The sequence below is a fragment of the Squalius cephalus genome (genome assembly GCF_949319135.1).
Source record: "Squalius cephalus genome assembly, chromosome: 16".
Taxonomy (NCBI): domain Eukaryota; kingdom Metazoa; phylum Chordata; class Actinopteri; order Cypriniformes; family Leuciscidae; genus Squalius; species Squalius cephalus.
The window spans coordinates 17508065-17524615 of NC_137137.1; the positions used below are offsets into that span (position 1 = coordinate 17508065).

The 16551-nt window shown below is 36.1% G+C and overlaps 1 protein-coding gene across 1 annotated transcript; it reads left to right on the top strand.

The window, feature by feature from the left end:
• Window positions 1-3189: 3189 nt before the first annotated feature.
• Window positions 3190-15008, top strand: c7a (complement component 7a). The gene is made up of 18 exons (XM_079898082.1): window positions 3190-3268; window positions 3474-3532; window positions 4172-4280; window positions 6349-6490; window positions 6580-6715; window positions 6837-6975; window positions 7137-7280; window positions 8766-9009; window positions 9096-9212; window positions 9377-9543; window positions 9733-9961; window positions 10927-11098; window positions 11216-11303; window positions 11403-11535; window positions 12420-12608; window positions 12745-12835; window positions 12968-13152; window positions 14392-15008. Exons 1-18 carry the CDS (start codon window positions 3263-3265, stop codon window positions 14574-14576), a joined length of 2535 nt encoding a protein of 844 aa, XP_079754208.1. The 5' UTR covers window positions 3190-3262; the 3' UTR covers window positions 14577-15008.
• Window positions 15009-16551: the final 1543 nt, after the last annotated feature.

The window sequence follows — 16551 nt, forward strand, 5'->3', positions numbered from 1 at the left end:
TTACATTATATTACAATAATATATATTTTAGAATATATGATTGCTATTGATTAATACTGATAATAATATTTATAATGATAATTTGCCATCGATGTTCTTAAAATCTAAATGGCCACCTCAGTGTTAGTTCATATCAGTGCAGCTGTGATTTGGAGGAAGCTTGAATTTTGAATTAGCAATAGTTCTAGATGTATTAAATTGCTAGAGGTCATATAACAGTAAAGAGAGAAATGTTTCTCTTGGGCATAAATAAAAATCAGTTGTGGGAGGCAATCATGATATCATTAGTAAGTTTCCATTTCTGATTAGGAGTGGACATGACTGGCTTTTTCTCCTGCCAACTGAATCTGTTTGTGTTTGACAGTTGCCAGCAATTTACCAAATAAGGTTGGGCATAAACCTCACATTCACAGTCCACAGTGTAATTACGAGCAGCATGGGCCTATTCTGAAAGCGGCACTGGCGCAGGATAAGAGTTTCTCTAATGCCAGCGTGCTTTCAGACAGGCAGCTGAACAATATTAGCCTGTTAGCACATCCTAGTTTGACAGCATCTATTTGCAAGTCGTATCGAAGTCAAAGGCAATTGTATAAAGCCTGTATAAATGATGGAGTGTCAAACATTTTAGTGATGTTACCAATTTAAATAAATACTAGACATTGCTGCATGCATCACAATTTAAAGCAGCTTACTTGAATTTGTTTGCCTGTTATATAATCTAATTGTTTCTCCAAACCGGCAGACTTTACAAATCTTGACTGTGAGATTTAGTCTGAGCTGGATCACACAGTTAATTCTTCAGTTGTGTCTCATCAGAACCACAAACCGAATACTCCTTTCCAGTCCAATTACAAAGCACTCAAGAAAAGTAGATAAAGATACAATATTATTTGACTTTTTTATGTATATATACAAAGTTCTGGCATGCAATTCTAGATGGTGCAGGCTAATAGGTCCTTTTACTGTTCATAATCACATTGTTATCTAAAGGGCGCATCTCATTGGTTCCTGCCGTATCAGTAGCCAATGAGCTCGCTGCTCAACCTTCAAATACTTGGGTAGCATTTTCCTTAGCAGTGCAGCACGCTTCAGAAACCCTCCACCTTCCCCAACTCCACCTGTATAGATCTGCTATGGGTAATTCATGTACGCTATATTGTACAGCAGAAGCATGTCAGCAGACCTTGCTCACAGCAGCGTGTCATGTATGTATTGGCAGTAGCAAGTCCTTACTCTGCCGCAGCAGCAATAACCTACAGCAGCAGCAGCAGATCTATTCCGCCAAGACCAAACATACAACATTGTCATACCCATTACCATGCCAATCACTCCGAGAGTTGTCATGACAGAAGTACATGCAGCCCGTTCTCATCCCAAGGCGTCATATACTGACGCTTTTGACATTTCGTCTACATCCAACGCACATGGCACCCTTTATCGTCAATATGAGACGCAGATAGATATGGGCCAGAAGGCGCCTCCTAGCGGTCTAACCCTAACCCTACCCCAGACCTAAACCTACCCATAACCAAACAAAGCTATCTGCGTCTCATATTGACACTAAAGGGTGCCATGTGCGTTGGATGTAGACGAAATGTCAAAAGCGTCAGTATATGACGCCCTAGGATGAGAATGCGTTGTATATACAGTATAAGTTTTTAAAAGACACCCATAAACAGACTTGCTGATTCACATCTTATTAATATATTTTATAATGTTGTAAACATGCATTGAAGGATTTCCTAAATATATTTTAAAGTATTTATTACACTACCATTCAAAAGTTTGGGGTTCGTAAGTTTTTTTTACTTTTTTTTAGTCTCTTCTGCTCACCAAGGCTGCATTTATCTGCTCTGAATACAGTAGAAACTGTAATACTGTGAAATATTTTTTCAATTTAGAATAACTGTTTTCTATTTGAATATATTTTTATTCCAGGAATACAATTTATTCCTCTGATGCAAAACTGAATTTTCAGCATCATTACTTCAGTCTTGATGTGTAAAAAGTTTAAAAGAACAGCATTTATTTCAAATAGAAATCTTTTGTAACATTATACATGATTTTACTGTCACTTTCGATCAATTAATTGCTGAATACTTGATGAATAAAATATTTTCTTTAAAAAAAATAATTCTGACCTCAAACTTTTGAATGGTAGTGTTTCCACATGTAGTGTTTCCACATGTCGTACAACAAACTCAAAATATTTGGGTCCAAAAGTCTTAGACCCCATTTAAAATGGGATCCAACATTTGATTGAAATCTTAAAAAATAAGAAAAAGAAACTTTATGACATGAATATGAATACTTCAAGGCCACCACGATAATATTACTCTTTGTACAGATGGTCAGATCAGATGTTCTTCTGATCTCTAACTTTGGATGTCACCGAACGACAATAATGAGTGTTGGATGTACTGTATATATTTCTGTGTGTGTGAACAGGGACAAGGACTCAGTGACCGGACGACTCTGACATGAATTTATGATGCATTACCTGCCCGCCGAACATGTTGCTAATAACAGCTTGCTGATGAGGGGCTCACTGAGAAACTCAATTACCTTTTAATTATGCAAATGAGATCCTCAGAGGAACTGTGGATCCTGAGGTCTAAGGAGCGGAAAAGCATACCGATTAACTCCTGACCCAGAGACAATATAAGGCATTATTATTCACAAAGTCATCTATGTGCTGGGAAAGCACTGCCATTTTCTTATAGGAGATACATCAGGAGATTTGACTTTTAAAAACAGTGACCTTTCCAGTAGCTAAACAAGACATCTGAATATGAGGCTACTGTATGTATTAAATACTGCACATTTGAATCAGGATTGGCCGTAAAATGGCGCTTTGTCTCCATCAAGTGTTTATTGTGTGTACCTTGACATAGAGAATCCAATGCAGATGTCTGATTCTCATTAGAAGCATGACAATTACCTGAGCGAACATGATTTAATCTGTCTATGTACTCAAATGGACATCCATAACTGACCGTTTAATTCCTAGCATAAGCCATAAATCCTCTAGAGTCATTAGAGAGATTTATGTGCTCTTTCTATCTCCTAGGCCTCGCTCACATTCCAGTGAAATGAGGATTGTGTTGTTACAAGCATTCATTGGCAGAGAAATGACCATTTCCCGCTCATGACTTGTTTTAGCGAGATAAGACACGGACTGGGAGTGTTTCTCAATGCTGCTTGCACACAGTAAAGACAAACAGTTTGGAGAGAAATGCGCATGCTGCTTTAGATTATTACAATGAAGGTAAGCACTCTTGATTTTTCAACAGGTACATTCCTGCATCATTTTAAATGGACCACTAAAAACATTTTTAAAGCAAATTTTTAAGTTTATACTGACACAAATGATGAGCTTTAATTGTCAAGCTTATCAAATGCATTTTTTATTTTTATTTAACTGTATGACACAAAATTATTAGGAGCAAAACTTCAGTTAACTTTGTTCTCAGTGTGTGTTCCTGCATGGGATCTTCCTTGTCTCTCTGTTGTCTTCTGCTGCAATTACACAGTAAGTAATTGAAAACATATTTGCCTATCTAAATCGCTGGAGTTAAAAGCATCTAACATATGCATACATGCAAATTGTTTATGCATTTGTTATTTATTCTTTTTTTTTTTGTCTATTCAATATATTTCATTTTCTTTTAAAAGTAAATGCATTAGAGATTTAATGTTAGTATGCAACATACAGTGTACATAAACAGAGGCCCCAAAAAGTTTTTGGACACTGAAGACACACTTAAAAATGTCATTGCATTATATAACAACATAACAAAATGTCAAACTGAACATTTAATTGAAAGGAAGTTTTACAAGCACACGTTTAAAAAAAGGTTACATGATAAAACTATAGTTTTTTTATTATAAATGAATTTGAATGTGTTGAATGACACATACATAGTCAACATGATGAACTACTATGTGGTTGCTGTATTACACCCTTGTGATCTTGAAGAGAACTGACTTGAGACCAGTTTAAAAGTCATTGTATTACCGATAAAAAGTAATTGCAAAAACAAAAGCCACTTGGTTTGATATTTTTTTATGTAATGTTAAATTATCCAAATACTTTTGTGGCCACTGTACATATATACCATATTTGATGTTTCTAAAGACATACTTTAATTTGAGCTTGCTCCTGAATCAGTGCAGTGTCAGTGAGGTCCATTAGGTCTGTGTCTGAACCTGTGCACTGCCAGTGGGGACCCTGGTCCCCTGGAAGCTGGTCAGCCTGCGATGGCTGCTCCAAAACACAGGTGGGATGAGTGTTATGTTTTTGTCCTTTTTAACATGTGTCATTGTAACAGTGAACATTTATCTTACACTAAATAACTGCATGCAGTCTTGTGCACTGAATACATTTGCTGAAATGCAGTATCAGTATAAACCCTGTCTTGGTTTATATCATATCTCTCTGGTGGCACTCAGTTTGTCCAACTTAAAAATTTCCGGTCAAGACCATCTACAGTTAATACTGGTGTTCCTCAGGGTTCTGTTTTGGGCCCGCTTCTATTCATTATCTATTTACTCCCTCTCGGCCATATTTTCAGGAAATATGGTTTCCATTTTCACTGCTACGCTGATGACACCCAGCTCTAACTGTCTTCAAAACCCTGCGGATCTTTTCCTCCACATTCTTTCTCCAGCTGTTTAGTTGAAATTAAGGATTGGCTTTCAGCTAACTTTTTAAAACTCAATAGTGAAAAAACCGAGGTCCTACTTGTAGGCACAATATCTATTCTGACCAGTTTTTTAGCATTCCTCCACCACCCAGACTCCTCACTCTTAGCTTGTCCCTACCACAGCCAGGAATACGAGGGGAGTACTCTGGGTTTCGGGCCAAATACCGAGCTTTGAGCCCTCTCCTCAGACAGCACGCCAAATACACATACCATTTATCTGACTTATTTGTTAGTGTGAACTTGTGAATTCTGCAGCGACTACATTGGCTTCCAGTGAAGTATAACATTGAATTCAAAATTCTGCTTCTCACATTCAAGGCACTTCATAATCTCGCTCCTCCGTACCTTACTGATCTTCTTTATATTTATACCCCCTCACACGCTCTCAAGATCTTCACTCTCACTTTCTCTTGTGTCACCACGTATATGCTTAACTACCATGGGAGCTATAACTTTTAGCCATATTGCCCCTCGATATTCATAATAGTGACAGTCTGCTACTTTCAAATCACATCTGAAAGGATAACTGTCGCCAAAATGCAACCTAGGGTCTTTTTGTTAATCTACCCAAGGCAAACTTTAGTTTAAAAGCATAATTAGAATGGAAAATCCACTTTTAAGTTCGACCGTATTTTGTTTTCGGTCACATTGCCTTTTGAATGGGAGTGCTTGGGGCACTACTATGATAGCATCAAAAATTGCTATTTTTAGAACACTAAGAAGGCTCGCCACAACATGAAACTCTGCTTGAAGTATCACCAGGGGCTCTACACATGAACTCGAGCATTGAGAACATTGTTTGTGTACACAGAGTTTACTAAAAAGAAAGATTTTAAACAACTCACTGTAGCTGTGTCCGCCGACATTTTGACAGTCAAAAATAGTCGATCTCCGAATGCAACGTAACAGGGAGAAGAGTAAAGATGGAAAGGTCCTAAAGCTTAGTTCCATATTAATTCACGGATAATGTGATGTTTTGTCGTTAGTGAAAATCAATATTGACCTTCTATTTAAAAAAGGATGCTCATATAAGAAGCAATACTAAAATTCAGAGTCAGTTCATTCACATTCGGAGATCGACTATTTTTGACTGTCAAAATGCCGGCGGACACAGCTACAGTGAGTTGTTTAAAATCTTTCTTTTTAGTAAACTCTGTGTACACAAACAATGTTCTCAATGCCCGAGTTCATGTGTAGAGCCCCTGGTGATACTTTGAGCAAAGTTTCATGTTGTGGCGAGCCTTTTTAGTGTTTAAAAATAGACATTTTTGATGCTATCATAGTAGTGCCTCAAGCACTCCCATTCAAAAGGCAATCTGACCGAAAACGAAAATACGGTAAAACTTAAAAGTGGCGTTTCCATTCTAATTATGCTTTTAAACGAAAGTTGCCTCTTTTTACCCAGGCTTTTTTATTACCTGCTTTTATTAGCCTGTACTGTATTCTACTGTATCTATGATGCATGTGTGCTGTTATGTTGTTGTATTTTGTGATGCTAAAGGGGTTTGTTTATTTTTTTTAATTATTTTTTTTTTTACTGTTTGTTTGCTTGTAAGGTGACCTTGGGTGTTATGAAAGGCGCTGTTAAATAAAATGCATTATTATACTGACATGTCGGAGGCACTTTCTGGGGACATTACAGACACAGATCCGCTCCATTGCAGTCTACTCTCAGTTTGGTGGTCAGCCTTGCACTGGGAGCTCAACTCGCACACAATCCTGCATATCGACTAAGGTCTGTCCCCTAGAGGAGGGCTGTGGAGAACGGTTCAGATGCCAGTCCGGTAATTATTTTGATACATTTCCACTTTTACCTGTTTAAATGTCTTTACAAAGTTATTTGAGACATCTCTTTTTACTTATTTATCTTAAGGGAAATGTATCAGCCAGGCTCTGGTATGCAATGGAGATCATGACTGTGAATATGGCTCAGATGAGCAGAAATGTGACAGTAAAGAGATCTGTGACCTGCAAAAACCTCCACCAAACGTAGAGGTCACTGGTCAAGGGTAATGTAATGAAATTTGTCATCTGCTTGATTCCATATCCAATACAATAATGCATTTACATAAACATAGACACACACCCCAATCTCTAATGCCACTATGATTGTGTATGTTTGCACTATAGGTTTGATGCAGTGAGGAGAGAGGCAAGAGGAACAGTTATCAACACTAAGAGCTTTGGAGGACTGTGTAGAAAGACCTTCAGTGGAGATCATATGGACCTATATAGACTTCCCCAAAGTGTCCTCAGATACACTTTCCAGGCAATAGAAATATCACAATTTACTATACTAACATAAAAATGTCTGATTAGATACAAAAAGAAGAACATAATGTTACCAATGCAAGAAAAAAAAAATCGAGGGATTTCTCAAGAAAAAAAGGAAAAATCTTTTGTCACAGTTTCTACATTTGTTTTTGCCAGGTCACAGCAAAAAGTGATTTTACAGATGAATCCTATAGCAGTTCTTGGCACTACCTCAATCACATAGAAAAACATTCAAAAACAACAGGCACAGATTACGGGCATGATGATTATGTCTTTCATGATGAGCTGTCTCAGTCACAGGTACTGTATGCTACAACATATTCACTATATAATATAGACTTTCACATAACCCTGGGTTAACGTAATATTTGGGTGTGTTCCATATTTCGCACTTTATCCTTAGTAAATAATCCTGGCCCGAAGTACAGCAATGAGCATGTGACGTGTTAAAGTCGGTATGAAACAGAAGTTGCAATTGTCTTTTCTTCCCTACTGACGTATATCCAAGTGAAACGTCTTCCTGAACAAGAAAAAATGAAGGGCGGGACTTGATTTTGCCCATCAAGTATTGATTGGATTGTTGTGGTTTATTACATGTGCTGCTTTTCGCCTACTAGGGAAGTATGCAATTTCAGATGCAGCCTCGGTCTGCTTAAACCTCTTCCTTACCAGCTCACGTTCATCTTTCTCCACTTGAGTACAACATCCACATCTCAAATCCAATCAACAACCAATGCGTAGAACCAAGTCCTGGCTCAACATGTTTCTTTTTTGATCATCCAATACACTTTTATGTACAATTTGTATGTAAAATTTGTATGCACAATTTGGAAGAAAAGATCTGTCACTACTTCACTGTTTCATTGGGACTTTAAAGGAGAACTCCGGTCAATTTTAACATTGAGCTAATTTTTTTGTCAATTTGGAGTGCTGTCAATACAGAGAACAACGACAAAAATCGGTGTTGCCTACACCGTGTTATCCTCTTTTTAAAATTTGCACCCTGTTGACTTCAATGGGGCAATATTTAAACCTGCTTTTAGCCTCTTAACATCCTTGATGTGTCATTACAAGTGCACAGGTCATGTGAGTGATTCCTTCAGAGTGAACACGAGTGAATCTGACTGCAGTAGATGTGAAAGAAATGGATAAAAATGATGTTATTTAAGCCAGCGCAAATACCTGTATTTACATCCTGTTTTCGGTTGAAGTCCAAAGTAGTCGATTGTCGAGTTCACGCGCATAGGTTTAGTTACCTATGATCACGCGCGTGAACTCGGCAATCTTTTAAAAAGAGGATAACACGGTGTAGGCAACACCGATTTTTGTCGTTGTTCTCTGTATTGACAGCACTCCAAATTGACAAAAAAATGAGCTCAATGTTAAAATTGACCGGAGTTCTCCTTTAAAAACAGTGTTAACCCCTTTCAAAACAAAAGTCTTTCTTAACCCTTAATGTGGCTTGGTAGCTCTTAACAATAAGGTCAGATTAATTAACATTAGTTATCAGACAGTTATGTCTGATAACTTATGTCAAATGTTAATTGTGTATTAAAAACAGTTTAATCAATTTTGTACAAAAAAATATTGTTCACAGTTTGTTGCATTAGCAAATGTTAACAAATGATATATTTATATTAAAGTGTTACCAGTTAACCTGGGGTTTTAGAGATTAATTTAAGGTTACGCCTAACAATCGCTGAATTTGCTGTGGCTTTTAAATATTTTGAAGTCAATGAGAACACATGCCAAAATATTTAAAAATGAAATTTGTTCACCCTTCAGTCCAAAAATCTGCTGATCATGAACAGTGATGTGGACGTGGCCCAGTTCCAGAACCAGGCCCCAGAATATCTGCCACTTTCAGAAGAGTTTTGGAAAGCTCTGCGCTCCTTGCCTGTCGCATATGATTATGCTGCCTACTACAAAGTGCTGGAGAGATTTGGGACCCACTATATTTCAGAAGGCACTCTTGGGGGCCAGTTTAGATTTTTTATGGCAGCCAGCAGAGAAGACATGAATAAATTGCGTAAGTGATATGTCACATATTAATTTCACTTGAGTCAAAATCATTGCGTTGTCTAACGATTGTCGGTTGTTTTCTTTTTTACATAGTATCTATCCAAAGAGACTATAAACATTGTGTCACAACATCCCATTCGGTCCTGTTTATCATCAGGTGGACCACAGAAAAGTGCAGTGAAGAAACTCTTAACCTTGTCCTAGATTTCTGTAAGTCATTTAGGAAAAATAAAAGCGAAATCAAACCATAAATGCTTAACTGAAGCTTTCTTTCACTTTTGGCAGAAAATGGCGATACTTTCAAACTAGTTTCTGTAAACACTCAGTGTACTGTGCAATAATACTCAGTTGTTTTTAAAATGTCTCCCAAACAGATACAAGCATAACAAAAAATTATATGACCACAAATATTATTGGCGGAGCTCCTGGATATATTGCACAATTGTCAATGTTAAACAAAAACACACCCCTGGAGAATGGCAGGATGTTCTCGCAGTGGTCGGGTTCAGTGAAGAACTTTCCAAAAGTCATCAAAACGAAGGTTTGTTTGGAAACGATTGTTAAAATATGGTTATTGTATGCAAATGAGTTTGTTATCATAACATAGAGTGAATGCTATGTTAATCATAGAACATAATTGAACTTGGAGCCTTTGTTAGCCTGCCATAAACTGACCTATTTGCAAAGGAGCACATTCATTCTTATGTGTGTGAATTTCTGATTTGTTCAGCTCAGATCTCTCCATGAGCTGGTGAAAGAGGTCCCGTGTGCAGGGGTGAAAAAGCATCACTTAAAGCGTGCAATTGAGACTTACCTCAACGAGAAACACCCATGCCACTGCAGAGAATGCCAGAACAACGGACTCCGTGTGCTTGACAATGATGTCTGTAAGTGTGTGTGTAAACCAGGCACCAAAGGCCAGGCGTGTGAGCATGGGACTCCAGAAGATGAACAGCCAGGTACAGAAATTATTGCATAAAAATGATATAAATCAGCGGTTGTCAAACTTTTTGATGCAACAGACCCCCAACTCATACAAGCTGGTGATTTTGTATGAATTTGTACAATCTGAGTTTTACAAAAAGATGAAAAAGTAAGCATAAAGATTCACCCTTAAAGCAGATTGTACGAAATCAAACAAATTCGCCACCAATTCGCCCAAAAATTTTAATATGAGTTGCCGTGTGTGTGTTGTAACTTAATGGGAGGTATATTTTCATATATAAAGACCTTTTCACATTAAATTACTGTATATTTTTTCCACTTTTAGAGTACTGTTCAGTGTATAAACATGAAGAGAGAAAAAACATGGCTTTCAATAGAATAAAATAAATATTGTGATTCATTTCATGAGTTATCGTCTTTAGAAAGGTTAGATTATTTTGTATATTTTTTAATAAATCTATATTTTATACATTGAATTTTTATTAATTTATAAATTGTAACTTATTTTAATAATCACACTTTTTCTGATTTTTAGTGGATGCATAATGTTGGATGTGCAGTAAAAATGAACATGCTTAATTTGAAGTTTACCGTTTATTTTGATGGTCCACTTTAGACTTTCTATAAGTACATTTGCAACTACATGTCAACTAACTCTCATTAGAGTATTAGTAGACTGTTAGGTTAGGGTTAGTAAAATAAGTTGACATGTACGTAGCTACAAAGTTACTTATATATAGAATGTCTGTTGAGGGACCATTAAAATAAAGTGTTAGCAGATATTAAGCAGACATCTACTAATACTCTAATGGCTAGTTGACATGTAGTTGCACATTTACTTATAGTTAGTCTATTATAGTATGTCTGAAGTGGACCATCGAAATAAATTGTTACCTTTTAAAGTGTAGCGTAAGTACCTAAATACTTTTTGGGGTCACTACTTATTTTTGAGTGTCCAGTTAATATCTTTGTATCTTAGGAGTGATTCATGGAGACTGGGCCTGTTGGTCTTCATGGAGCACCTGCAGGGAAGGACAGAAAAGCCGGAGCCGTTCCTGCAGTCGTCCGGCTCCTTCGGGCGGCAGGGACTGTATTGGGAATGCTGTGGAGACGACAGCCTGTGATGATGCAGAGGAATTAGATTACCTACGGTGAGGAAGGTCACTAGCCTGGTTCTCTGAAAGTTGCTAGAGACCCAGAGAATGAAACTGTGCAACAACACTGCCACTGTGTGGAAGCCTGACTTATTGGTTTTGACCTATTTTCAGCACAATGGAGCCTCACTGCTTTGATGATTCAGTCACACCCAGGGAAAGTTGTAAAACACCACCCTACCTTGCTAATGGGTTTGTTTTGGTAATAATGATTATATGAAATACCTGTATTCTCCACTCAACTGTGACTGAATATGTATTTGTCATGTGTTATAATGTTGTTCTCTTCTGTCAATTGCAGTACCCCAAAGATGCATATCCAGTGGGCAGTAAGATTGAGTATACATGTATTGAAGGTTATCATTTGATTGGAGATCCTACAGCAGAATGCCAAGAAAACCTAGAGTGGTTACGATATCAAATAGAGTGCAAGAGTGAGTGTATGACTTTTTGGAGCTGTTGAATGCTGATGTTAGTATCCATTTTGATGGTGTGTTTAGCATTACTGATGTACTTTGTCATTATTTATATATTTTATAGAAATTTTAAATTATATACTGTAAATTCATGATATGATACCTATAGTTTTTCTATTATGTGTTTAAAATTGTCTATAATTATAATTTAAAAAAAATATTTATTCAATTTACAGACACCATGTTTCATAAATACTTAATTCATTAGTGAGACAATCATCTGTTCATTCTTTGAGATTATTTTTATTTCATATAAATATTAAATTATATAAATGTACAATACCTGTAGTTTTGAAAGCTGTATTTTATATAATGTATATAATAATTATTATTGTTTTAATGATTTTAAATATACATTTTAGAGAATGGGAAACCATGTTTCATAAATACTAGATGAAATCATTACTTTTTTATGTGATGTATTGTATATTATGTATATAATTATTATTGAAAATATGCATACATTTTAGAACAACCATGTTTCATAAACACTTAATGATTCATTCATTATTGAGGAGCTTATTTGTGTTTCATGTAAATATTAAATAATATAAATTTAAATTTAATATAAAAAAACATAATAACTTATATGATTATGTATAAAGTTATAAAGTTTTTTTTATAGCCTACATTTTAGAGAATGTAGGATACGTACGTCAGACTGACCGACTGAAAGGGAACTATGTTTCATTAATACTATATTTTTATATTATGCAATTGTTATTTATAATTATTGAATGAAATGTTATTATTTTATCAATTAATTTTATTTACATTTGAATATTTTACATTTCAAAGATATGAGAAAGAAACCGTGCATATGTTTTATAATATGTCTGCAGAAACACTGTGTGATCGACCTCAGCTTCCTCCGGATGTCACCGGAAGCCCATGGAAGCTTGCCTATAACATCGGTGAAGCTGTCTCGCTTTCCTGTCCCGAGGGGAAAGTCAAAGAGGGTCCGGCTGAGATTCAGTGCAACGCTGGCCTCTCCTGGTCACCACAACCAAAAGAAACCAGCTGTCTCACAGGTCTTGTACAGTAATTCAGAGTGAAGAAAATGTGGATAAACACATTACTTAGCTTTAAAGGGAAGGGACAACTCTTCCAAGGACATCATTTGATTAACTGAAATGTATTGAAAATGTGATTATGTTTTTTCACTAGTTTTTAAATCGACCACTGTGTCAGTGCAATGCCAGCCGTGGGAGAACCTGGCAGAGGATAAATGTGTCTGTAAAGTACCCCATGAGTGCAAGTATGTTCCCAGACAGTCCATTAGCATTACACAACACAAATGCCACATAAAACAAGGCATTTCTACACAAGCCTCCACCAAAACCCACAAATTTTCGAAATTTCCGTTTAATAAATGGTTGTGTTTTTGCAGGTCTTCCTTGGAGATATGTGCCACTAATGTGAAGCGCGGTCGGTCGCAGAGACTGAGTCTGTGTAAAGTACAGGCCATGCGCTGTCTGGGACACCAGTACACCCTTGCTGAAGACAGTGCCTGCCAGTGGATACAACGCTCATCCACTGCTTGTCCACACTGCACCATCTGGGAGAGTTGTGATGGTGAGGGGTTGTACAAAACAAGATCAAATAATGGCGCACATCATATCTGAATTTTAGTAAATATGACATTGTGCCTTTCACCAGTAGAAATCGGAGTGTCAGGTTACACTGGTACTGATATAAATATATTCTACTTTAATATATTTTCAAATGTTATTTATTCCTGTAATGCATTTTCAGCAGCATTACTCCAGTCTTCAGTGTCACATCATCCTTCAGAAATCAAAATGCTGGTTTGGTGCTCAGTTATTTTTGGTGCTTATTTATTAAAAATGGTTCTTATTATTATCATTAATGTTTCTGCTGCGTAATATTTTTGTTCAAATCATGATACATTTAATTTAGGATTCTTTGATGAATAGAAAGTTCAAATGAGCAGCATTTATTTTAAATATGAATCTTTTGTAACATTAAAATATCTTTACTGTCACTTTTGATCAACTGAATAATGGTGAATATTAATTTCTTTTTTTTTTTTAAATCGAACTTACCCCTAACTTTTAAATAGTAGTGTATCACAGTTTCAATAAGAATATTGAGCCTCAAAAACAACATTTCAACATTGATTCAACATTGATTGAAACAACATTTCAACATTGATTTGAACACTGTTTCTTGAGCAGCAAATCAGCATATTAAAATGATTTCTGAAGGATCATGTGACACTGAAGACTGGAGTAATGATGATGCTAAAAATTCTGCTTTGCATCACAGGAATAAATTACATTTTAAAATATTTTCAAATAAAAAAACAGTTGTAATTGTATTAACATTTTTTACTGTTTTTACTGTATCAAATAAATGCGGCCTTGGTGAGCATTAAGAGACTTCTTTCAAAAACGGAAAACTCTTAATAATACAAAACCTTTGACCGGTAGTGTTTATTTTTTTATTTTTTTTATGGGTAAAATAGTCTGCGGTTAACACGACCTGACTTTCGACAAAACTTCCATGTTTAGTTTTACAACATAAATGACACACTCTCATAAACCCAAACATGAATCTAGCATCGTAAGTTTTTAAAGCATGCACAATGCTTTCAAAATTCATGTTTGAGTTCTGTAAACTCAAAAAGGAAATTGAAAGCATTGTGCATGTTTTAAAAAAAATTATGAAAGTCACTTTAAGTAATGCTAGCCACAAATATTGAAGGCAAAAAAAAAGGCAGTTTTTTTTTAACCTAGTCAGGAAAGTGCTATTTTTAAAGACTAAAACGTTGTGACAATCATGTCGTTGTAGAGCAAACGAACAGCTGCCGTTGCAAGACAAGTGAGGAATGTTCATCCCTGGATGCCTGGATCCATGTGTGTGTGCAGCAGGAAGGAGCGTCTGCACCAGTGACAGTGACAGAATGTGAGGCGGGCGTGAGGAAATGCAGAGGAGAGACTGTCCACATTGTCAGCATTCAACCTTGTCAGTCATAAACTTAAAAGGCTCACAAACTAATTATATAGTGTAACCATATATGCTGTATTCTAAGAAGGATTCCTGCATTCTTTTGTGACAAGTGCAGTTTTCTTTCTTGTGTTGACATGTTTTCCATTAACACAGGAAGTTTGGGCTGGAGAAAAGAATAGAGCACAGCAATGATGATGTGTTTTTGTAGGCCAGACTGTAAGTTAGCATCATACTGGTTCTTTCGACAAAAATACAATACGATTTTTCTATTGGCTTTTGGATATTTGCAGAAAATAAGATAATCTTATAATCTGAACACAACTTGAATAAAAACTGATTTTTGAATTTAAAAAACGCTAAAGCTAGGCTATAAACAAACTATAAACATATCACGGCTTTAAAAAATCACAAGGTATTACTGATGTATTTTATGTCAAATAAATGTGAAAATATCTTGAGCTTGTGTTCGCCACAGACCATATTTCAGGCATTTAACCAAAAAAAAAAAAAACATTCAAAAAACCCATTGATGATTCAGGGTTCAACTTGTTTCTGGGCTTCTTGTTATTTGTACACGCTGTGACTATACAAATCACAACATGTAAATAGGAAAATGTTGGCGTTATTTTGTCACTTATTGGGAGCAGTATGCTAGCTGGAGCCATTTACCTCCAGTCTTTGTGCTAAGCTAGGCTAGCGGTGGGTGCGTCAGACAGAGTTTACGGCACGCACGGAGATGAAAAGGGTATGTATGGACTTATCTAACTCTGGGGGATACGGTGAATAAGCTAAAGTCCCAAAAAGTCGGCGTGTTCCTTTAAGCCTAAACTCTCATTTTGATTTTGAAGCTTTCTTTTTTTAAAGATGGGTATCTCACCAAGACTTTAAGGTCATTTTTGGAATAATTTTCAGACATTTCCTCAATCCACTTCCTTTGGTTAGCCTAATAACCAGCAAAAAAGCGGTAACACATTATAAGGTTCATTAGTTAACATTAGTTAATGTATTAACTAACATGAACTAACAATGAGCAATACATTTGTTACAGTATTTATTAATCTTTCTTAATATTAGTTAATAAAAATTCAGCTGTTCATTGTTTGTTCATGTTAGTTCACAGTGCATTAACTAATGTTACCAAATACAACCTTTGATTTTAATAATGTATTAGTAAATGTTGTATCTAAGATTAACAAATGCTGAAGAAGTATTGTTCATTCTTAGTTCATGTTAACTAAGATAGTTAACTAATGTTAACTAATGAACCTTATTGGAAAGTGTTACCAAAAAAGGATTACTGCACAATTTAAAGTGACTGTTCTGGACTTCTACTGGGCTCAGAACAGCGTCCTATCGTCAGCCAGATCCCGACGTCTTGCCAAACTCCTGACAACCCAGATTCCCGCCAACAGCTTGTCCAGCGAAGGCATTGCAGCCAAATAATTAACCTGAAAACCAGTTGTTGTTGTTGTTTTCTTGCATCCTCCATTACTGCTTTCGCATTGCTCTGAGAAAGTTAAAGGGTAGGCACTGCTGCCAGGTGTGAATTTCACAGCCTCCCTATTAATGTGCAAACAAATCCAATTACCTCTAACTGACTGAGATCCAAAAGTGATATTTTAATGAGAGACATTGTTTGTGCGTTGAAATAAGAGCCTGTGACCTGTCACAAGATTGTTCGGAGAATCGTGGATAACACAGCATGGCTATCAGGTGGTTTTTATCTAAATACATTTTTTTCAAACAGTTTCTCTGAAAAGAGGGTAACTTAAATTCATAATGACTTTTATTATTCCACTGATTTGATTTCTGAATCTTTTCTTAACTCATCATGGTATATTATATGTTGAATAAAATATAATTCTTAATATGAGACACAAAGTTCCAGTTTTGTTAAATCATTAAAAAAAGGTTTATTACCAATGTAAAACGACACTGTGCCTTTTCATAAACACTACAGTATCTTCACCATGCCTGACACATTTAGAACTGTTATTAATA